This window comes from Anabas testudineus, chromosome 6, assembly GCF_900324465.2.
Source record: "Anabas testudineus chromosome 6, fAnaTes1.2, whole genome shotgun sequence".
Classification (NCBI taxonomy): domain Eukaryota; kingdom Metazoa; phylum Chordata; class Actinopteri; order Anabantiformes; family Anabantidae; genus Anabas; species Anabas testudineus.
Window position 1 is genome coordinate 15662617 of NC_046615.1, and position 22300 is coordinate 15684916.

Consider the following 22300-nt stretch of genomic DNA (forward strand, 5'->3'; position numbering starts at 1 on the left):
AAATATAATATAACTTGTATGCGCCGTGGTGGCTTTAGTATTATAGTGTTCTTGCACAGTGTTTGTTTATGATAACACATGACTGATTAACTGTTCAGTGCGGGAATGCGTTGTTAATATGGACTACTGTTGAAAATCATATTTAAGATTGTAGATAATGGTGATGCGGGCCTTTTCCGTGATACGCATACTCAAGATCTGTGGGATGTTTTAGGAACGATCATTTAAACGATCGTGTTTTATGATGAATCCAATGCATCGTGGAGGTTGATCCCACAGCCGCGTCCATTCCTCCGTGCATGGCGGGCACTGCTATGTGTCACAGGAGCTGATGAAGCTTCTCACTGTCATCGACGAGCGGTTTTTCTCACGCTGGAATGGCGCTTGATGCTGCTGGATAGATGCTGCTGCTGCTGCAGCTGTGGACAGCCTCTGCATCCTTGCGCTCCCCCTCCCCCGCCGACACAGCGAAATGGTTTCTTCCAGGCGAACCTGTCACTGTCACCGCGGCGGTGAAGGCAGCCGAAGTGTGAGAGCGGAGGGGGGGGAGAAGGAAGGCTTCATCCACTGCCTGCCATTGCAGTGCGGCGGCGGCGGCTGCTCTGGAACCACACCAGGAGGACTCGTCCATCCCCTTTTTCTGTAAGACCTTCACAAGAACGCCGTGAGGACCGTTGCTTTGGCGAAGGTGAATGAGCTTCTTGATTATTCCGTGTCGCTGCAGCCTCAGGAGCTCCCTGGATGTGTGTCCCCCTGCGGGTACAGCCGAGCGATAACGGTGCAAGCTGAGGTAACTTTAGCTACCTCTCGGCTAGCAAACTGTATCTACGCGTTACGCTAAGTAGTTAGCTAATTGCCCGACACGCTAATGTTATCTTGTATTTGGAAATTGCCCTATTTTTTGTGGAACTTACATAAGCGGTAATATTAAGTAATAAAATCCCCTGTGGTCGAGCTGTCATCGGACAGACAGGCTGTTCCCAAGTCAAGTGCGCGGAGCGTCCAGGTAACGTTAGCTAGGACAAGCTAGCCTGCTGGAACAAAATGTCGGCCAGCTAGGGGTTGACTTGACCAAGAGGGTATAAAGGGGGCACAAGATTTATCAAGTGCCAGGCTGCAACAGACAAGGAGGGAGTGGTGTCGTGTGGGTGAGCCGCTGGAAATATGACATCGGATTTCTAAATTAAAGGGTAGGTCGTGCGTTTGCTCACCTTGTTTTGATGGTCCGTTAGCAAAACCAAAGTGGGACTTTGCTGAAGCTAGGTAGCAACTGGCTAACGTTAGCGTCCAAGCTGACTTTTTTAGTTTGATGGCACTGAAATACCTGCTTTCCTGTCCCTGTGTCTCTACAGTTTAACCAGCTGCCACCATAACACACTGTCATGTCAGCTGTGTCATGTCCGGGGCTTTGCTGTGGTGCTACAGCCGGTGCTTGTATTAGCTCGTCCAAGCTATTTTAATATTGTATTTCCATAACAACCAATTGTCTGCTGCTAACCTGAACCAGAAGCAGCAGTCGTCACCTGTTGAACATGCGATGGATCGACACACGTTTTAAATATGTAATCGTTTGATTTATCATGTTGTATTTGCTGTAAACTGGTCATTACTACAGATGACGTGATCTTGTTTAGACATGCTACACTGACCAGTCTGGTTTTTACTGTCTTACAGTTTACAAAATATTATGTCAGATCTCAAAGTAGATATTATCTGGAATTTCCCAATATTGTGATGTGATTTGAATATATTTCCCTTGTCCTTCTGAAAGCTCCCTAAGAGATAAACAACACACTGAACTAATTTGACTGCTGTAATTTGTTTCCCTGGTTGACCAACATATTTGTTGCCTGTTTTGTGGAAACAACCCCTATAATGGTTAAAATATTAGGAATTACATTGACTTGTCTCCATTTGTCTTGTTTTTCAATTTGGCTAACAGGCTTTGAATTTAACGACAATCACTTTTAATATACAATTTTAACTGTGCAGTTCAGTTTATTTTTATTATATCATATGCACTTGGTTTATCTATCAGTGGAGGTAGAATAAGTTGTTGATGCGTATCTCTGTATTGGGTATGTGACTTAAATGTGTCATGACTGGCCCGGTGATGGTAATGTCATCTGAAACGGCAGCTGAGCTGGGCAACATATTTGTCAATGAAGTGGGGGAGGTACAGTATAGATGTAATGTGTGGCAGCATTAGATGTTCCAATTATACATGATTAAAATTTTTGTTTTGTCTTTTTTTGAATAATTGATGTGGCAGTGTTGTGCAGGGGAGGTTTCTGACAAGTATGTTGTCCTGAGAATAATGTCTAGCTGCTCAAGAGCAGCTGTACATGTTGACCTGTAAGTCTTGTTGCCCTACGCTGTCACGGGAGCAGCACTCATCTGAGTCATTGTGGTTTTAGAAGGACAGATGTATTGTAGATGTTTTGCAGTGCTTGTAGAAACAGTCTGGAATAACAGCTAGTTATAGCATGCTGTAACTATGTGTTGTCACATCATATTATGAACTTTCTATATTTTTAAATGTGTTAATAAAAATTCATGTCCAACATAATGCTTAGAATTACTTATTTTATTGATGTAAAAGAGAAGGAGAGGCTGCTGGTACCTCTTTGAAGCAATTAATGGTCTAGCTGTGTAGCAAGAGGGTGCTGGGTAACCTTGTCAAAAAATGGAGGGAGACTGTGAACATGCCGCGTATTTTAGTCGTAGCCTAGAAGTGCCACTAGGCACTTTAAAAATCGTTTTAAAACGTAAGGGATTTAATAAGTTGGCCTGTGCTATCCTGAAGTAATACGTGTCTGCTTGCCTTGTTTCATTCCATCCTTCTTGAGCTTATAGATCTAATCCAATTTTACAAGGGTTTCTGTTCTGCATTGCAGCCAAGTTTAATCCTTTCTGTTTTTTAGTTCACTCAAATGTTACTCTGCATATGTAGTGTGTCTGTCATAACACAAGATGATTTGTAAGTGGTGCCATATGAGAGCCATGTTTTCATAAAACTCGTATCTCAGCATTACATAAGTGTAATAGTAATGTTTTTGGAAATAATGTGAGTTGGGAAGCTGATTGATGGGTATCTTACATACTGGGAGGTCATGGTTCTGATATATGGCTAAGCTAAGACTTCTTAGCTCGCCTCTTAAAAAGATGACGTTAAAGTCCATGTTGCCATAGTACAGTGAATCACTGTGTTAACAAATGGCATATTTACATTATGGTTACAAATCAAGTCTATTATCTATCCCTATTTGAAAGAAGAATGAGGAATCATATCAGTCACATTTCAGTGTGAACCCGCTTTTTCTTATAGTGCAGAAACATCCCTTATCAAAACAGGTTTTCATTTGCTTTGTTGTGCTAATTTCAATCACTGTGACTGAGAGGAGGTGGAGCGGTGGGTCAGCGGCTCAGCTTATCAGCACATTCCTGCCCTCTTGTGTGCTCTGTGTGGGGCACTGATAACTTCCACTGGGCTGATTGAGTTCAGGAGGTGGTTTCCTGGTCTGTGTGCTCAGGACACACTAACGCTCTGGTTATGATCACTCACTCCAGCTATGGGGCCTAAAAATAGACTCTGCTCACACAGGACCACTGTTCCTGAGAGTGAGTATCAAAGGTTTGAATGCTACTTTATTTTTTTCTGTGTTATATGTTATTTTGTAGAATAATGTCTATTAAAAAAACATAACTTTAAACAAAGTCTTAAATGTTTTGTTTTCTCAGCCTGACCACTCAGACTTGATATCAAGTATGTTTTTCTAATTTCTACCAAACATGGCTCATTGTTTTATGTTGTGTAATGTTTAGTAGATTTACACTATTGGACTAATAAGCCTGTCAGCATTAACAGTATGCCAGCTAATGCTGCTATAACAGCTAATTATCATGTTTTCTTAACACACTTGTCTTAACACTTGTTAATTAGTGTGTTGACAGACAGCCTTAAGGTTTACTATGTAAAATATTGTTTTCCTGCTTGCTCTCTCCATTTTGGAAACTGAAACTCAATCACCGGTGGTTAAAAGGGGTTTCACATCTACCCAGAGCAGCTTTAACAGGTGTTATTAGGTGTCTGCATGTTCGAGCCATGACTGAGACAATTTGCCTCAGTCATGATTCCTGTGATATTCTTGAACAAAAGTTTGAACCAAGGAGGAATGACTCACTTCATGATGTAGCATGTAATCATGTCTTGGCATTTTGTTGTCATGAATTAGTATTATAAAAGAAGACAAGTGACAGAAGTGCCTAGTTGAAGCAATTATCAGCTCAGGTTCTCTACATGCCTTTTTGGTTGACGTGGATATAATTAATTTGGAGACTGGTAGACTGAAGGTAGTGGAGAGAGCAAACTATGTGTGGAGTCTGTCACCACGGCTGTCAGGTTCATGTTTGGATGAGGGATGTAAATTTAACTTACGCTTTGCCAGCAGGGAAATGGTGTCAGTCTTGTCCAAGTCAATTGTTATCCTGAATGAAAAGTGTGATGCCATGATCCACATGGCCTTGGTTTGGTATTTAGTCTATTTACTACAGTACCGATGAATAAGGGCTACATGTCTTTAAAATGTGTCATTTTTTTGTTCAACCTAGAGTAATTTTCTCATCAAATGGTGAGATCAAATTGACAAATTGGCAAACCTGACTGGTTTGTTTTTGATTCAGTTTAGTTTTGTCTTTTCTTCCTGACACTGGATTATATGTATTTGTTGTAGATTTTTGTGTGGTACAACCTTTCACAAGCAACTGTGTAATATTACTACAAAATGTAGGTTTGGATGCATGCTGCACCCATGTCGGAGATCACTACCAGACAAAGACAGGATTTGCAAATGATGCCCTTACATAAACCTGTATCTGTAATAACAGTGTTATAAATATAATGAGTTTAATAATCACAGAGAGGTGTGTTATAGGCTGTAAGGATGAATAAGTGCATGAGATTGAGGACATGGTTTATCGTTGAGTGTTAAACTAAAGCTCTCAAAGCTTTAAATGGGAAACCTTTCAATCATGTCATGCTTTAGCATGAAATGCACAATGAGATATTGCCCCATTAATCTCTCACACAAATGGCGTGTAGTTGTTTCTGTTGCTGTGTTCTTGCGACCTGTAACAGAAGTTGCGTTGTAAAGAAAAAGGAAGTCCCAATATTTAACACCAACTCTATCTACTATGTATGTTCCTGTTGGTGGTGAGGGATAATGCAGCTCTTCCTAAATGGGAACAACATCTGTGTATGGAGTTGTGTTGTTTGCCTTGTTTGCAATTTCTTTTGCCAGAAATTGCCTTTTGGCATGTTATGTTAAAGATAATGCCATGTTAGTGATTACTACTTATTCTTTATTATGTAATAAAAACACATTACTCTCTTGAATGGGCTGCAATGCAGAGTTTATGTTCTTCTTTTTCCGCAAAACAGTTTGTGTTACCCAACACAACACAATGTTATTAAAGCAACATTAGCTAAAACAAAAATTAGGCTGGTGATGTTTGCAAAGCGCTATTTGAATCAGGAAGTAAATGTTTAATAACTGTTAAACACATCATGTTGCTTAATGTCTGTATTTTTTGTTTAGAGGACAAATGTCTCTGAGTTCTCTTATTTGTGTTTACACAAGTCAGCTGTGCTTCTTTGTTCAGCCTGCCTCCACCTCTCAGATTTTCCTTTCCTGGGTGGATAATTTTATTTGCTTCATTAGCAGCCTTAATTTTAGATTAATTTGGTTTAAGAGATTAGATTTCATTGTATGCTATGTTGTCTTCAGTTGAAGTATTGAAATACAAAGTGCATTGTTTGCATTGTCATTATTGACCATCTAACTGATTGGAAGCCTTTAACATGATGAGCATAATTTTTGCATGCAATGCAGCATACCTGGGGAGGCGGGGCATAATAATGCCATACAGAATTACACTCTGGTTCAATGCGGCAGCTTGAGGGTTAAGTCCGATACAGCAGTTTACACTGCGGATGGATGTTCGCTAGTACAGAGGAGTCCCATGCTGTAGCGGAACTGCAGATCCTACACAGATTGCTGCCAAGCCAGAGGGGATTCACTTAGATCCTGTGAGCGCTTGAGAGTTTGAGGCAGAGATCAGTTTTGAAAAAAATATATGTTAGTAGAGGACGCTGATTTGTGCGGAGCAGAGGAACTGTTAGGGTGTAACTGTGGGGTGTGTTTCATAACACTTCACCTGTGGTTGTGATTTCAGTAGTTTCAGAGCTAAGAGAAAGGACAGGAAGGTGGGGGCAGCTCCCTCCCAGCACTGATTGGTGCGGTCATGCACTGAGGCTGCTGATGTGCGTCTGCAGGAATCTCCTGCTGGATTTTCTGAGGAGTAGCTGGAGGTTGGAGACGCTTTGTCTGTGTTCTCTGTAGTGACCATGAAGAACTGATGTAAGTACCCTTGGTCTTTTTTTTCCTTGAGTTTTATACAAATACTTCAGTAACAAACCAAAGAGATTGAAGTGGTAGTCTGATTTACTGTAGCTTCTCAATAATGCAAGTTTGCATCTTTTATGGCTGTAATGTCTGCTGATTAGGTTTTATGTCACATTCGATAGGTTTAATCTCTTATGCTTCCCGTCACTAGTGTAGTGCTGCATTTCTGCTACTCACTCTCTCTCCTCTCCATTAGAAATCTGCAGTACAGTATCTAACCATATTGTATGTGCAGAGTGTCACTTATCTCTCAGGGGACCCCTAGCCTGACTGGAGCTAAAATGTGGGCTCTCATTAGCATTTGAATATGCTCTCCAAGGCAGGGGAGTTTTAGCAGTTGTCAGCACTCCCCAGCACATCGTTTTCAATTTCTGAGGTGATCAATCATCTTATTCTACTTGTTTGCTGCTTCACTGCCGGCAGCCACAGTGGAGTGTGATCCTGTTGTTGTTTTCTGTCTTTGGCTGCAGTGCAACTTGCACAGTGTTCTGAGAGTATGCTTGTTTGCATGTAGTTTGTTTGCCTGTTGTAATAGTGGTGTAATAGTCTTTGTTTCAGTGTCAGTCCTGGTTTGATTGAATGCTTATAAGACTCTTGGTTACTTAGCACTGAACAAATTATGATTTTCTTGCAGGACACTAAACTCACTGAGCTTTATTGCTTTTTCTTAAGGGCACCCCATCTGTTGTTGGTCTGTGGAAGCTCATTTGGTTTACAGATAATGATATTCCAGAAGTGCTTTCTCAATAGTTGAGGTTAATTGTGGATTTCTGCAGCTGCTGATGGAAGATGCATTATACCATTATTATGTTGTATTGAATTTCTCTAAGTCTAATTTTGCAAATGAGGAAAATTACTGTCTTAATTACATATGTCATTAAGCACTGTGTAATATCAACATAATATCCCATCATCAACATAAAACATAGTTTATTTGAATGGTTTATAATAGCCATATTTTCTCTTCTCTGGCACTTTAAAGGATGTGTGAAAACAATCTCCCCCACTTTGTTTTCCTCAGACTTTAAAGATAACAAATGACTACTAGAGAGTAGTGAATGCATTTTCTTTGCCGTATTGCATCATTTGTTTTAGTCGACCCATGGCATTTAATATAGCGAGAAGTTATTAAATGTTCTCCAGCGTTCATGCTGCAAGTTTCCCTTAAACCACTGTGTTGCAGCATCACAACGGCAGAATTAATGAGAGCTATTTTTAGCTACTCTGGTCCCAGAGCAGTCAAAATTGAATAAGGTTCTGCCTCACCCTTAAACCATACTACAGCACAAAATCTATTCTCTTAGTCAGAGAACTGAACACCTCACCATATTGCCTCTGTGATGATTTAGTTTTTCTGCTGAATAGAGAGTTGAGAAGCCTGCATGCTTTAATTTAAACGATTCCAAAGTGAATACTAAATGAAACCACATCTTAGATTCTCTCCTCGTGAGTCATGTTGGGTTAGTATTGTGATGAATCATTGTATATTAAGGTTTCTCAAACCTGAGACAAAACCATTTTTGGCTCTCATGTATCAATCACTGTTACAAATTTTGGAGAGTGGAAGGTTGACTAATTTCTGTTTTAGTCTAGATAGTGGTGAAAGCGCAAAGATGCAAAAATTGTACGGCAATGTAATCCCAAACATCAGCATCTTTCAGTATTTTACCAGCCACGTTTAATTTTAGGAATGAAAAGACATATCCTGTCAAAGTGATGACTGGTAGACACAGCTTGGTTGATTTTTGTGTCATTGTTAAATCAAAACAACTTAATAACTAGTTCCACTTCATTGGGTACAATTGTACAATCTAATACACTCTAATACAGCACTCCCCAGCAGCAATACAGCAGCTCTGCCTTACATTCTACTTTTACAATGTTAAGATTTAACGTAAATACTACTTTTTGGTCTCATTTACATGTATATGAACAAGTAAATGTTCAGTTACTGCAACAGACCGAATTATATTGTATAATCAGATAGCTTGCTTAATGAGTCTCAACTTACTTTCTGCACTGTTCTTGTTGTGTGCGAGGAAGATGTTTGTCTGTATTCTCTCTCATCTTGTTCACAGTGTAGCAGCCTTTGAAAACCATGTTCTGAGGGTGTTTAAGTGGCCAAGTAACACCAGTAAGCAAAGGCAGTGTTTAGGTTAGTAGTGTTGTATAGATATCCCAAACTATTTAGACAATCGATTAGATTACATTACCACTGATCGACTGATTAATAGCTCCTACTCTACAGTAATAGCAACAGACATTAGTTGAACACTGAATTGATTTGCACATCAAAATTAAAAGCTATTAATAGCCTAAATGCTGTTGAGTAAAGCACAGTGAATTCAATTATTGAATAATTTTGGTAACTGTTTGTGTATTGACTCAACAAGCTTTCATGTCCTTTCTCCACTCTCAGCTGGGTGATCCATCTGTGTTGTAGTGCTGGCTCCCAAGTTGCCTGGTTGTAATCCCCCAAGCATGACCCAACTGACATGGTGTGTCTCTGCGGTGGAGTGACTGCCAGCCCTGGCTCGGCTTGTGGCTTGAAGCTTCTGTTGGCACCAGTTGTTTGTGGCTGTAAAGGGCACACATAACAGTGCCATAGAAACTCATTAGTCACTGGATACAGTCGTACCTATACTAAAAAACTGTACACAGAAGCAGTGCAGAGAGAGAAACAGCTCCCTTTTTTATTTCTTACTTGCTTGTTTAAAGTTTAATGCCTTTGCCTCTGAAGCTGGTTTGGTTGTGAGACTGCAGTGTGTATGCTGTATCTTTGTTTTATTCTTCTTCAGAAGATCTGTTGGATAACTTTGTTAATTCCTGAGAGAACTGTTCTTTGGAGGTCTTCTAAAGAAACAATTCAAAGTTTGTGTTTGTGTCAGGCCATTACTGTGGTCAGTGTTTAAATGCACATGTAGCAACAAGTAAACACTGATCATCTAAAATGTAAAAAGGCTTTTGTTTCTGAATTAATTCAGTCATGTCTTTTTTTAAACCTCCCAGAGCTGAGAGGAACCTTCAGACACGGCCTGAAAATGTCAGGCCACTTGAACAGCACTGCACTGTGCACTGTCCCCCCTCTGTTACCAGAGCAACACGCTCTGCAGGAGGAGAGAGCAAAATTACATCCCTTCAAAGTGAAAGGTGTGTGTGTGTGTGTGTGTGTGTGTGTGTGTGTGTGTGTGTGTGTGTGTGTGTGTGTGTGTGTGTGTGTGTGTGTGTGTGTGTGTGTGTGTGTGTGTGTGTGTGTGTGTGTGTGTGTGTGTGTGTGTGTGTGAGAGAGAGAGAGAGAGGAGAGAGTAGGAGAGTAAGAGAGGGAGAGTGATGTATACACTGCAGGACACGACTAAATATGTTTTCTTCCTTAAGAAGAATAAACTTAGTTTAGTTTTTGCTCCATTTTACATTCCTCTTGTTTTGTTCTATTTTGGATTTTACATTTTATTAATTCTCTGGTGATTTATTAGTATTAGATCTGGCGTAGTAAGCATTGTGTCATCATATTTTCCAGACAACAGAATCCCATTTCTTGTAACCCCGCTGCAACACAGGGCCTAAACATTACATTTGTGTGTGTGTACATGTGTGTGTCAAGTTCTGTACAGGATTTCTGAAAAGTAGGAATGTCAACTGGAAGCAATTCCCATTTATATCTTTTCAGTTTAGTGGAAGATGCGTCATAAATTTAGATGAATTGTTTGAGTTCTTTGCATCAGCGTTTCGACAGTAATGATGGGACAGGCATAAATCCTCCTCCCGTAAGAGCAAACTTTGCAGTGTGAATTCATGCCTCTGTTTTCAGTAGTCTTGTTAATATTCAGATGTCTTTTTTTCCTTTCTCAAGTGCATTGAATTCAATGTAAAAGGCCAGGAGGAGGTCCCTTGTTCAAACTTTTGTTCACTCTCTTTGTGCAAGTCCCGCCATAAGCTGCTTGCTGGCAAGCCGGGAACGTCTGGGGCCACTCGTGCCGATTTATTCAGCTGCCTATATTCCCAGACGTTGGATAATGTTTGGCACTTGGCCGACAGGTCGCGACAGACGTAAGGATGATGATAGGAAACTAGATGGCAAAAGAAACAGTTGGCTTACTACCACAGTCAGGGACTAAGATGTTTGCTTTTCTGCCTTTGGCACTTCTAAAATGTAGCTCTCATTATCACTTTTTTAAATTTGTTAACCATACTATTAGCAGGTTGTCATGCTGATTTATTATTATTATTATTATTTTAAATATTACCCATCAATGTGAAGCTGGACTGTCATGGATGTTTTGGGTTTTGAGCTGCCAACATGGGGGCAGTAATGTTAGCTGAGGGTCCAAGTTCTGTAATTGATGCTGCTTTTTATGTTAGATCTCTCTCTCTCTCTCTCTCTCTCTCTATCTCATCTGTCATCACTCTTTAATTTGCCGCAATGAGTTTCCTCCCTGGTTGGCCTTATTGTAAGTGTTAGAGGTATCAAAGATATTACCAGCAGAGCAGGAGAGAAATGTGTGACAGTCTCACCTATTAAGGGCAAAGACCTGGGATTAATTTAAGTGACAGATGAGGGTTATTGCATTAGGTACTCTGATGTGAGTAGTAATTTGCCCCACAGGAAGGGTCCTGATAGTATTTCATATGCAGTCACTGAATGTCTAATGTGTCGTGAGATTGTGGTGGAGGTGAAATGATATAGAGAAGAGCAGATGAGATAGGAAGTGAGCTGTGGGGCAGTGCTGACTTAACTGTGCTGAAGGAGTTGACCTTCATCTTATCCTCTCTGGTTGTTAATGCGAGTGTGTTTTAATTTTAATGACTTGTCCTCAGTGTGGTCTTATTGTATCTAGCCAGTTGTTTATCATAGTACCTAGCATAACCAGTGCACTGTAAACATGGGACTCCTATCCGTTGATAGCGTGTGGTTGTAAATGTGTGAATGTGCTGCAAAGAAAACCACACACAACGCAGTGCTGTCTGGACCATTGTAAATAAACAGCAGTGTAAAACTCAACAACTGTGTAGTGTAGCCCTTGCTGTGTATAGTAGCCCCGTTATTAAATTTCACCTGTGAAGAGCTCAGAAACACTGGGACAGGTTTCCACTTTTAGTAAGAACTGTTTTTGTTCTTGGTAAATTTGTTGGTGGTTGACAGTATATCCCTTTATTTGAAATGCAGCATTGACACAAAAGTCAAAGGCTAGTGTTGTTATGTGTACACAATAACACAAAAAAAAATCTGCAACAGTTCCACTGACAAGATTACGCTTATTTTGTTGACGGCAGTAAGTGCATTAAAATTACTTATTGGGCTTTTTTGTTCATTGTTGCAATGATGTTAAATGGTTGAACCAGAGTGTTTGGGTTTTTTCTGGAAGAAATGTTGACAGGACATAATGACCTTTTTAGTTATGTGACCAGTAACTATTTTCTTTTAGTTGCTATGTTTTACCTCTTTAGATTTGAAATCTGTCTGACCTCTTATATTAATCCCTCTGTCTTTATCTTCCAGAGCGCAGCAATGGAGGAGACTGTCATTTGGGAACAGCACACAGTAACACTACACAGGGTATGTAACTTATCCTCCTTCACATGCCCTCTACAGTTGTCTCTGTTGAAGCCTAAGTTTAATCCCAAAAACTGCCCTGCCATCTTTGTATCTTTGCCCCTTTCTCTCCATCTTTTCTTTCTCCACTGGATCACATCTTGTAGCTGACTGTCTACACAGCGGCTGAAAGAAAAGACAAAACAGAGCTTTTCTTATAACTCATCTCCCTCACTGACTTTAGAGCCTAAATCCTCTGCACACTGAAACGTTTTTATAGTCAGAAACTATTATATATGACTGCTGTATTTTTATACATTAATGTAAATGTGGATCACAATTAATCTACAAGTAGCACCTTTATAATCTATAACAGATTAGTTTATATGGTGAATTTGTAGATTGAAATACTGCTCTATCTGTGCCCTAATGTATTTATTTCTCTGTGTCTAGGCACCAGGGTTTGGCTTCGGAATAGCCATATCAGGAGGTCGGGATAACCCTCATTTTCAGAGCGGCGAGACCTCCATTGTCATCTCAGACGTGCTGAAAGGAGGCCCAGCAGAAGGCCTGTTGCAGTAAGAGTTTGTTATTGGCAGTCTGTTCAGGTTGCTAGTTATTAGTATTAAATTACTCTACCTGCTCCAGAATGACTGCAGCATGTCTTTTCTCTGTGTACCATCTCTCTAGGGAAAATGACAGAGTTGTTATGGTCAATGCCGTCTCCATGGACAATGTGGAGCATGCGTACGCAGTCCAGCAGCTTCGTAAAAGTGGGAAAATTGCCAAAATTGTGAGTGTCATTACAAAGTCCTTTAGAAAACTTTGAGTAAAGAAAAACTAAAGTCAGAAACTATAGTTTGTGTGTGTTAGCATCTATGACATTTAGAAACTTCTTATATATTTCAGAGTTGGCTCCTAGGAGAAATATACTCAATTGGTTGAGTGATTAATTCATCCTACTGTGACCGACTGGTTGTCAGGCTGAGCTCACATCTTATTTCCTTTTCCCAGACAATCAGACGGAAAAGGAAGGTGCACGTCCCCATGGGTCGCCTAGGGGAGAGAGAAACTATGTCAGAGCATGATGAGGAGGAGGACAGCTACGATGAAGAGATATACGAGACACGGAGCGGACGCAGTGGTGCTTATAGTAGTGTGGGTGGGGCCATGGGCAGGCGCAGCGGGCGTAGCAGCGGGCGAAGGGACAGGGAACGCGAGCGCAGTGGCTCACGGGAGAGGAGTCTCTCCCCACGCTCAGACCGGCGGTCACACAACCTGCCGCCACGTCCTGCCAAGGTCACACTAGTCAAGTCCCGCAAAAATGAAGGTGAGGCTCACAAAGTCGGGATAAAGTCGGGATTTTCTTCAAGAAATTACAATTTCTTATTCCCCATCATTACCAGACAGCCAGAGTTTTAGAAGAGAATAAGACCTCCAAATCAGGATTGGTTAACTGCCAGAGTATTTGCTAGACACAGCAAAATCCAAGTTAGCTCAAATAAATCCAAGTAAAAGAGCAATTAATCTTTTTTAATCAGTTCTGTTAATCCCACTGGGAGCAGCGGCTGTCAGCAGAGTGTGGTTACATGAACTCTGTGCTAACATCGTCTTTGTTGCTGTCGTTCACTTTGTAAGCAGAATATGGCCTGCGCCTGGCCAGCCACATTTTTGTCAAGGACATTTCCCCTGAGAGCCTGGCTGCCAGGGACGGCAACATCCAGGAAGGGGATGTTGTACTGAAGGTGAGGGGGGAAGTGGGGGAGGAAGGCAGATGCCTAGTGAACATTTGTTACCATCATAAAATATTGAACATGAATGAATTGAATTATTTGAATTATGAATTATTTCTTCTTCTTTAATTTGGTTTTGATGGAAAAAACGAATTGATAATGTGCAAAATCTGTGTGGTTCAACTGCACCAGCCCCTGTATGTGTGGGTTTTCTGCTATTCTCCACTATCTAATGTTGGATAACAGCACTTAAGAGTTGCAGCTTTGATGATGCATAATGTTCTTTGACTTTTTGGAGAACATATACAATAGCTCAATGTGCATAACAGATGCTTTATGCTTTAGATATTTTTTTCACTGTTACATTTCTGAATCAGTAATATGTAAATTATCATTGTCTAGATGGCCTCATTTTTAAACATGATCTTTTGTTTGTAATATTTGTTTTGTATTTGAAGTCCAACCTAACTTATTACATGACTGTGATTAATCAAATGTGAAACAAGACATGTCTGTTTTATATCTCTCACTATTGACTCAAATTCTGTAAAAATATTAATGTCTGTTTTTCCTGGTACTTTCAGATTAATGGCACAGTGACAGAGAACCTCTCCTTGATAGATGCCAAGAAACTGATAGAAAGGTCAAAGGGCAAGTTAAAAATGGTTGTTCAGAGGGACGAGAGAGCAACACTGCTGAACATCCCTGACCTTGATGACAGCATTCCTTCAGCCAACGCCTCTGACAGAGATGGTGAGAGTGGTGTCAAGTGATGGAATCAGCTAAAACACAGCTTGAAATCAGATTTGTGTGCATTTCTGATGAGAGTCGTTGAACAGTTGCTCTTGTTTGATCAGACATTTCAGATATCCATTCTCTGGCATCCGACCATTCCAATCGATCCCATGACAGACATCGTAGCAGTCGCTCTCGCTCTCCTGACAGACGATCTGAACCCTCAGACCACTCCAGACACTCACCCCCACAAATCAGCAACGGCAGGTAAAGACCACCTTTATATAAATAAATGTTTCGGGCTTTTAGCTGCTATGAAAGAAATGCAATAAGGGAATAAGTCATTTTCATAGAGATATTTCATACTTCTAATTAATTCAAGAAACAAAAATACACCCCATTATGACACTTATTGCCAATCTTAACAAAATTCTCAACATTTGAAAGGCTTTTTAAAATTTAAAGTCAATTATATTTCATTTTGTCATTTATTTTAACTGAGAATTATTAACAATAACGATAAACTATCTAGGTAAATTGAATATACCTTCCCCAGTTCTGGATTCTCAATTATGATGATTTCGTTGTTCTCTTCTGTGGTTGTAAAGGACTTTCGATTTTATGTTTGAATTAATGCTATCCATCAGCCCATTCAGCACTTCTTTAACTGTAACCTTGTTTAAAAGTAGCTCATTAATTCTTAATTTAAACTCAATAAAGCACCACAGTTGTTCCCCTTTCGTGCTGCTTATTGACCTGAGAAAAATGTCATCTGCTAAGCTGCAAAGGAGTCAATCCTGGTCAGAATTAGCCCTGAGAGCCCGGTCAGAACTCCACTCTGCTTACTGTAAAAGTTCAGTCCACAACACATACTGTATTGCTGTGTCTCTAGAAAATTGAATGCCACTTGCGGTTGTGAACAATACATTTTTTATGCATCAGTTTTAAACACTATACAATTACATAATGCATCAATGGGAAACGTTTTTAAAGTGGAAACTGCATTAGCAAAAACAGTTAGTGACATTTTCTTTTACATTTTTATACCGTTTATGCATCAACAGCTGGAGGATACCATAAGTTTGACCCTAATAACCCTGTGCGAATAGCTGCTGGTAGTAGTGATAGTAACTCCTGTAGAAGTAGCCACCGGGGGTGGCTGTGGCTCAATAGGTAGAGCAGTTGACTGCCAATCACAGGATTGGTGGTTTGATTCCCGGCTGCCACGTCACATGCCAAAGTGTGCTTGGGCAAGATACTGAACCCCTAGTTGCCCCCGGTGAGTCAGGTCAGCTGCATAGCAGCTCTGCCATCGGTGTGTGAATGTTTGTGTGCTTGTGCATGTGAATGGGTGAATAAGACGCAGTGTAAAGCGCTTTAAGTACCAGCTAGGTAGAAAAGCGCTATGTAAGTGCAGACCATTTACCATTTAGATTATTACAGCTCTAGTTTTAGGTGTTACAACTTTAACAAACAGTTAAATTTAAATTAAATTCAGTCATCTGTGCAATGGAGAAATTAGAGCAGACCTTAATAAAATTTAGCTGGAGTAGTGTTACTGTATATTTCAGAAATTATTTAGCAGTGCTTCTTGTTTTGACTTAAGATGAAAGTGTCACAAGATCTCTGTTTCTATTGAATGTTTTGATGGACAAACCACATGCTTGGCACAAGGACAATATGGCTCCAAGAGTGAAGAAACAAAACACTGTCACTAACTATCAGTGTCTCTTATACATGTGACTGAGCTTTTGAAAGAACTTTCTGTTTGTGTATCTGTAGATGTCTGACTTGATTTGTGCCACAACAGATTTCATTTCTAGGAAATGGTCAAAATTCTGAATCTGTAAAAATGCCAAAAGAAAAAATGTGTTTTTTGGATGAAACACGAGTGCCTCTAATTTTTTTTAAAAAGCGTTTTATTCGTCAGGACAGAAATGTTAGGACAGGGTGTGATTGTTTATTTGAACATGACCTGTGACCCTTTTCTCTCAGTTCAGGAAGTTGGCAGTTAAAAGTAGGGTCTCCTCCAAGAGGGGTTGAAAAAGAGGTTTGTTCCACTGAAGCCAGTTGAAACAGAGACCTTCATGGTTGCTTTGTTATTCAGTCTGTGACTAAAGTAGTATTTTGCCAGTAAAGTTGTGCCAGTCAGCAACCATGTGACCAGAAGAGTCATGGAGCCATAACTCTGGGCAGACTGCTTAGCTTCCTCCTGTTCTCTTCTGATTTCTCATTTGAAACACATCAAAACACACAAAATTCTTGCCATCATTTACACCTATCTCATTCATAATTGGTTCAGGGTTGGTGTGTATCAGTTTACACAACCTTAATGTTTAAACTGACTTTGAAGCCAAACCTTTGCTGGTGTAAAGCCAGAGACACACAGTGAAATTTACCTGGAGGACAGAATCCACTCTGACACCTTAGATAAGCTGCTCTAAAAATAGAACACAAAAGAGTTGAAAGACAAAGTGGTGACCTTCAAAACTAAGATGCAGCCACAGACTCAAGCTGTTCCTTTTCACCTGTTTTTATTTTTTTTAGCCAGTGTGTGTCTGCTGCAGTCAGGAGTAAAATCCACACAGCCTTGATTTGGCTTTGGTATTGTTGTGTGTCGTTAGGACGCTGTAGCCTCAAAGCCTTCCTGTTGCCTACAAGCTCTACATCTGCAGAATACAATATTTATAATATGATGTTTCCTTTTTCTAAAGATAAATTGTACAAAAACTATTTTTGTCTGCAGTCACAGAAGTCGGGATGACGAACGGCTCTCGAAGCCGGCTTCAACACCAGCGAAGCTAGCGGAGGAGGTTCCTCTGCCCAAACCGAAAGAGTCGGCCATTGCCAGAGAGGAGAAACAGCTTCCACCACTCCCAGGTCAGAGATACCGTGTAGCGATAAGCATTTAAACCAGATCATTGTGTATGTAAAGAGAAGTCATTCATCTGAATTTTAGTCTCATATTTATACTTATGAGACATATTTCTCTGCCTGTCATTTGCAGCAGAACACTAAATTGTTCATGATGGTAAATATATAAACTCTAGTTTGAACCAGTCATTTTTGCCCTTTTTAAAAGCACAACGCCAAAAAAAAAGTTAGATCTAGATGCCTGCTGAGCCTGGCTGAGGTTGCCTGGAGCCAAGTGAAAATAAACCGTATGAGTTGATTGAATCTGACGTTCCTCCCAGCCTGCAGCACTCTGCTGCCTTTCTGTTTGACCTCTCTGCTCAGGACACCCTGTGCCTGTGCGTGTCCGTGTGTGTGTGTGTGTGTGTGTGTGTGTGTGTGTGTGTGTGTGTGTGTGTGTGTGTGTGTGTGTGTGTGTGTGTGTGTGTGTGTGTGTGTCTGTGTCTGTGTCTGTGTCTGTGTGCGCAAGTATTTCTGTGATTTTACTGTTTTTTTTTTTTAACTGTCTTTAAAAAGCTGTTTGAGTTTAAGATGTTTAGTTTTATCAATGTTAAGGGAAGTATTCCTCTGTTTTAGAAAAGTACACAGGACACTTTTAGCAATAATAACATGGGTTGTTGCATGTTTTTGTTCAGAGCCCAAGCCGGTATATGCCCAGCCTGGACAGCCAGATGTTGACCTACCAGTTAGTCCCTCTGATGCCCCTGTGCCAAGTGCTGCCCATGATGATAGCATCCTACGGTAATGTTGATAGTATAATAATTTAGAAATGTTTCTTATCTCTACAAAGCAGAAACTACTATATGACCTTTGTGGGAGTCTTAAGCACCATTAAGTCTTAGCTAATTTTTAAAAAGAGGTCAAGTGTGAGGAAAACAATTAAATCTTCATTTAACACAGAAACAGTGCATCTTTCATTTTTCAGTGTTCTCATGCTCAAAGCACACCACAGGGCTTCAAATTCACTGTGTTCAGTTCCTTGTACATGCTACTTGGCAAATTAATCTGATTCGGATTCCCATGCTATGCACAGCTATCAGTATTTGTGAGACGGTTTACTGTGGGTATTTTTGTCTTTAGCCAAAATACTGAAATAATCAGATGTTTTCGAGAGTTGTATCTTTCTTTTTTCTACAGTTCAAGTCGCTGCTTTTGAGTTCACCTAAGAATAAACTGTCTCCACAAAAAAGAAACCTGGATGGCATTCAAGTGTCACTTATCTATTCATAAAGTGTAGTTTGTATCTGTTAAAAGGAAATGACATCAAATGGTGTAATGTCGAACAAAATATGTCTAATTATTGTCTTTGTACTCAGGCCAAGCATGAAACTGGTGAAGTTCAAGAAGGGGGAGAGCGTGGGGCTGCGTCTAGCTGGGGGGAATGACGTGGGCATCTTCGTAGCTGGAGTGCTGGAGGATAGCCCAGCTGCTAAGGAGGGCCTGGAAGAGGGTGACCAAATTCTCAGGGTGAGATATTTTAATTTTAATACAGCAGATGCATAAACTGACAGCTCAAGTCAAGGGCTTGTATCTGAATTGAAGTTGCTGTAACATGAAAGAGTGCGAAAATTTCTGTGTAAAAAAAATTTAGAGCTGCTTTTCTGTGATACAAAGGACCCTTATTATCCTCTTTAGTTTAACAATAGAGACCTGATGGTGTCACTAAACAGCCATGTTTTATGGGGATGCTTCCTCAAGCTTTTCCCTTTTTATTCTTGGTTTGACACACTAGCTGTTCCAAAATTCTTGTAGCTCCAGGCTGGTCTCTTAGCAATGGCCCCGAGGGAGCACACAGAAGAAAAGAGTTTCCTCTCACTGCATTTGTCGCTTTTCTTCACAGTCATATATCTCAATGTTTGTACATCCTCCTCTTTTCTCCATGTATAACGACAAACAATGACGACTTGATTTCTTGCAGTGAAGTAAAATTTGCAGGTACCTAGGCAATACTGAGAATAGGAAGAGCTTTGTGTAAATGCTCTGTTACACGCTCTATGCACATTAGAGCCTACCCCTTAACTTAAACTAAAGTCCAAGTTACCTGTGAAGTTATTCTATGAAAACCACAAAACATTAGCTTCTGTTTTTATACATTTCAGGTAAATAATGTAGATTTTGCAAACATAATCCGAGAGGAGGCAGTGCTGTTCCTCCTGGACCTTCCCAAGGGTGAAGAGGTGACTATTTTGGCGCAGAAGAAGAAAGATGGTAAGTGAAGTGAGTGAGGAAACGAGATTAGAAATCTTTTCCTGTTCAACATGTAGGGTTGGTGTTTCTGACTCTGTTTTGTCCTGTTCAGTATATCGGCGGATTGTGGAGTCAGATGTTGGGGATTCCTTCTACATTCGGACACACTTTGAGTATGAGAAGGAGTCTCCATATGGGTTAAGCTTTAATAAGGGCGAGGTGTTCCGTGTGGTGGACACCCTCTACAATGGCAAGCTGGGGTCCTGGCTTGCTATTCGCATTGGCAAGAACCATCAAGAGGTGGAGAGGGGCATCATCCCCAACAAAAACAGGTGAGTTTTCTGAGTGTGAATTTCCCTAAATTTCATGTAGGTTATCTCGAAGCGTGACATGCTATTTACGTTCCATATGATTATCACTTCCATGTAATGTCATCAGATACTGGCAGTATTGTGCCAAGTTTAACACACATTCATTAATTGTGTTACATTAAGAACTCTGTTTCTCTGCTATTTGTCAACAGAGCGGAGCAGCTCTCCAGTGTGCAATACACTCTCCCCAAAACAGCAGGCGGTGACAGGGCTGACTTCTGGAGGTTCCGTGGTCTTCGCAGCTCAAAGAGAAACCTTAGGAAGAGCAGAGAGGACCTCTCCTCGCAGCCAGTCCAAACAAAGTTCCCAGCTTATGAAAGAGTTGTACTGAGGGAGGGTGAGCAACCACATCATTTCTAACCAGTCTACACAGTGTGTGAACGTGAGACTAATTCATTCTTGTAACTTTTTTTTTCTTTTTTTGCAGCTGGTTTCCTCAGACCAGTCGTGATATTTGGGCCTATTGCTGATGTTGCTCGGGAAAAACTCTCCAGAGAAGAGCCAGATCTTTTTGAGCTTGCAAGTACGTATGCATAATACTGCAAATACAGAGATGCTTATGATTTCCAGTACTTTTGAAATGTTCTTCATAAAACTCTTGAACTTCGTTTTCTAGAGAGTGAACCTAGAGATGCAGGAACAGACCAACGCAGTTCAGGAATCATTCGTCTTCACACCATCAAGCAGATAATTGATAGAGTGAGCGTTTATATGGTCCTTTTAACCATATAACATATTTCACAGATTACTGTATTTCAAATGTTTATAACTTTCTTCTCTCTATCTCATGAAGGACAAACATGCTGTGCTAGACATCACCCCAAACGCTGTGGACAGGTTGAACTATGCTCAGTGGTACCCAATTGTAGTCTTCCTAAATCCTGATAATAAGCAGGGTGTGAAGAACATGAGGACCAGACTGTGTCCAGAGTCCAGGAAGAGCGCCAGGAAGCTCTATGAGCGAGCCATCAAACTGAGGAAGAATAATCACCACCTGTTCACCAGTGAGTGGGCACTGTTTTAAACCACAGTGCATTTCTCTTATACATGTGTTATTCTTTATGAAGTAAAATTGGGATTCAAATTGTTCTTCTTTAGCCACCATTAACTTAAACAACATGAATGATGGCTGGTATGGAGCTCTGAAAGAAACAATCCAGCAACAGCAGAACCAGTTGGTGTGGGTGTCAGAGGGCAAGGTGAGAGAAACTGGCCAGTTAGTTGTTCTCTTCCACTGCATTGAGCAGCTTTATAGGAGTCCTGTTTGTCTCACTTACTAAGCCATGAGGTGACAGCGTCTCTGTTCTGTTCAGGCGGATGGCACTACAGAGGATGACTTGGATATCCATGATGACCGTCTGTCCTACCTATCAGCGCCAGGTAGCGAATACTCCATGTATAGCACGGACAGCCGCCACACTTCTGACTATGAGGACACAGACACGGAAGGTGGAGCGTACACAGACCAGGAGCTTGATGAGACTTTGAATGATGAGGTGGGTCTGCCCACGGAGCCTGCCATCACTCGCTCTTCAGAGCCTGTGCGAGAGGACCCTCCTGTAATTCAGGACACTCCTGGTTACCCCGGGTACCAGCACCCTGTGCAGCCCGACCCAGCCAGTCGCATAGACCCCGCTGGGTTCAAGATGGCCGCTCCGCAACAGGTAAAGTTCATATCTAGCTTTGCAGGCTATGCCTTTCAACAATGAATTTATTTCTGAAAGTATCTGACTGCAGAGCAAATGTATAGCTCTTTTTTCAGAGTGGTGTCCTGACCTTTGTTAAGGCTAAATGTTGTCAGTGTTTTAGAAGCTACTGGTATGTTATCTATCTACCCACATTTTTGCAAGTTGCATTCTCTGGCTGGTGTAAAACTGCTTCAGTGTGAGGAAGAAGACCGTGGTGTTGGGGTGAGCTATGCTTTGTGTGCCCTTGGTAGGCTGTGTTATAAATGTCTCTTAACAATACTTCACAGCAAGATGAAGCTGCTCTGTCCATGCCCTCGTTGCCTCCGATGGTGGTAGCGTCCCCTGCTGCTGAGCAGCCCGTACAGCTAGAGGGTGTGCACCTAGAGGAGCCGCCTGCTTCAGCCACAGCTCCTAAGGCTGACTCACTTAGCAGCCCCAGCCCTGCCCCTGAGCTTATTCAGACCCCACCACCACCATCACACGAACCCCACCCGTCTGGACTGCCTGGTCCAGAACCAAAGGTACCCGCTGTTTCACCAGCCACTTGGACCGGGCCTGGGCCCCAGCCTGCTGTTTTAACTGCCTGTCTTCTCGCACATGCTTTCCACTCGCTCTCTGCATGACATGCCCACACTGTGTGACTCACTGAGCCCACTGTGTGCCTCTGGCTCCCAGAGAA

At 41.1% G+C, this 22300-nt stretch overlaps 1 protein-coding gene across 11 annotated transcripts in view; it reads left to right on the forward strand.

The window, feature by feature from the left end:
- The first annotated feature begins 503 nt into the window (after positions 1-503).
- The window catches only part of tjp1b (tight junction protein 1b), a 29822-nt gene continuing 8025 nt past the window's right edge, over positions 504-22300 (forward strand). For 3 of the 11 annotated variants that reach the window (XM_026365552.1, XM_026365556.1, XM_026365557.1), the window contains exons 1-20: positions 504-688; positions 11962-12018; positions 12448-12572; positions 12685-12787; positions 13009-13324; positions 13633-13739; positions 14312-14480; positions 14585-14729; positions 17209-17342; positions 18011-18116; positions 18692-18842; positions 19475-19583; positions 19675-19894; positions 20086-20270; positions 20361-20456; positions 20550-20632; positions 20727-20937; positions 21032-21132; positions 21247-21597; positions 21909-22142. In XM_026365552.1, coding sequence (XP_026221337.1) covers positions 11971-12018; positions 12448-12572; positions 12685-12787; positions 13009-13324; positions 13633-13739; positions 14312-14480; positions 14585-14729; positions 17209-17342; positions 18011-18116; positions 18692-18842; positions 19475-19583; positions 19675-19894; positions 20086-20270; positions 20361-20456; positions 20550-20632; positions 20727-20937; positions 21032-21132; positions 21247-21597; positions 21909-22142 — 2994 coding nt within the window. In that variant the 5' untranslated portion in view covers positions 504-688; positions 11962-11970. The other 8 variants (XM_026365555.1, XM_026365562.1, XM_026365561.1 and 5 more) reach the window with 6 other exon arrangements.